The 1,849-nt window shown below is 44.0% G+C and overlaps 1 protein-coding gene across 1 annotated transcript; it reads right to left on the minus strand.

Annotated features, from left to right (window-relative positions):
- LOC146320150 (nuclear factor 7, ovary-like) lies at positions 1–1,601 on the minus strand. The gene has a single exon (XM_084729486.1). It carries the CDS (start codon positions 1,486–1,488, stop codon positions 61–63), a length of 1,428 nt encoding a protein of 475 aa, XP_084585612.1. The 5' UTR covers positions 1,489–1,601; the 3' UTR covers positions 1–60.
- Between the last annotated feature and the right edge of the window lie 248 nt (positions 1,602–1,849).

The raw sequence follows: 1,849 nt of genomic DNA on the forward strand, positions 1-1,849 counted from the left end.
TGATCATGATAGAAAAATATTTAAAGACAAAAGTTAACAATTACTTTTGATTCCTGAACATCACAGAGAAATATCAGAGTGACAGATTTTGATATCAACAGTTTTAGCATCATCAGCTTCTCCAACACTGAAATATGGGAAGAGTTTCTCAGTGAAAGTGTCTCTGTGAGTGTAGATGTGAGTCATGTCTTCAGGGTCGTAGAAGGACACCTCCCCCCTGTCATAGTCCAGCTGGACTCTGATCCTCTGGAGACTCTTCTTCACTCTGACAGTCTCACCAAAACCATGAGTGTATTCTCCACTGTCATGCTTTAAACACCAGATTCCATATTTTGGTGAGGGATATCTCTCTTTCTTCCTGTCCACTGACTCTTTAGCCAGACCTACAAGCCACTCAGGATGATCTCCCACCTCCACCTCCCAGCTGTGTTTCCCTGAGCTGAAGCCCTCAGAGCCATGAACAGTGGTATACTTAGTGAATCTCTCTGGATTGTCAGGAAGCTGCTGCTCTGTGTCTCCACGTCTCACACTGGTCAGATCATCAGACAGACAGAGCCAGCTGTATGCAGTGTTTGGGTCCAGAATGACAGGAGTGAAGTGGACCTTGTCCTTCATCTTGTCCCAGACTCTGAAGGACAGGTTGCCCAGATGTTTGGCCACATCTATCAGTGCTCCTGAGACCAGCTGTGGATCTGACAGTGAGCTCTGGACTCTGGCTCTGGTCTGAGTGGGTTTATAACTGCTGAGGAATGGCACGTTGTGTTTCTGCAGCTCTTCTTCAACAGCACAGATACTGTCTGACAGAGAGGAGATCTGATCCTCAATCTTCTTCATCTCTCTGCTGATAGTCTTCCCCTTCTGCTCCTCTTCCTCCCTCAGAGCTGCCAGTCTGGACTCCTCTTCCTCTTTCAGGAACTGGTGCAGCTTGTTGAACTCTGCTCTGATCTGTCTCTCTGTGGACAACACCTGCTTCTTGGAGTGTTGAATCACTTCATTGTATGTTTTCTTCACTTGTTTGTATTTGTCCCTCTTGTCCTGTAGAGACTTTAAGTCAGATTTCAGCTGCTCCTTCAGCTCACTGACTGCTTGATCTATAGGAACCACCTTGTGACTCTGGTGGAGAGAAGACTCACAGAGAGGACAGACAGCTCTGTCTTCATCCTTACAGAACAGTTTAGGTTCTTCCTGATGTTTACTACACACCACCTCCACCTTCTTCTCTCCTTTTTCTGTCTCAGATGATCCAGATTTCTGTCTCCCAGCAAATGAGTCAGCCAGTTCCTTCAGTGCAAAGTTAACTAGTAGATAATCCTTTGAGGATTTTCTTTTACAAATGGGACAGTTTTTGGTTTTAGTTTGCTCCCAGAATTTTTTCAGGCAGTCTGAACAGAAGCTGTGGCTGCAGCTCAGAGACACAGGATCTCTGAAAGTCTCTGAACACACATGGCAGCTCAGGTAACTTTCAAGAAGAGCAATTTTCTCAGCCATTTTCTCATTAAATTATTCTTTGATAGCAGGACTCACCGAGTTAGTGTCTGTTCATTTGATTTATTCAAATACTCCGATCGTGTTTTTCAGCAGAGATCTCACACCCTGTAATGGCGTCTCAGGTCTATTTGACAATGTCAAAATCTACTTTCACTTCCTTTTTCCTCATTCATCAGTTAAAGCATGCAGAACAGGAAATACTGGCATTTCATGTTGTCACCAGCAGATGGAGGTGTCAGGACGTCTGTAAGAGTTTAATATTTTCTCTGGATTCAGGACAAAACATTATACTTGTACAAGCAGTTCTTGTCCAGACAAAAACAAAATAAAATGCGTGTCAGAATTAGGACCTCATATACAG

The sequence above is a fragment of the Lutjanus erythropterus genome, chromosome 10 (genome assembly GCF_056507025.1).
Source record: "Lutjanus erythropterus isolate fLutEry1 chromosome 10, fLutEry1.hap2, whole genome shotgun sequence".
Lineage (NCBI taxonomy): Eukaryota > Metazoa > Chordata > Actinopteri > Lutjaniformes > Lutjanidae > Lutjanus > Lutjanus erythropterus.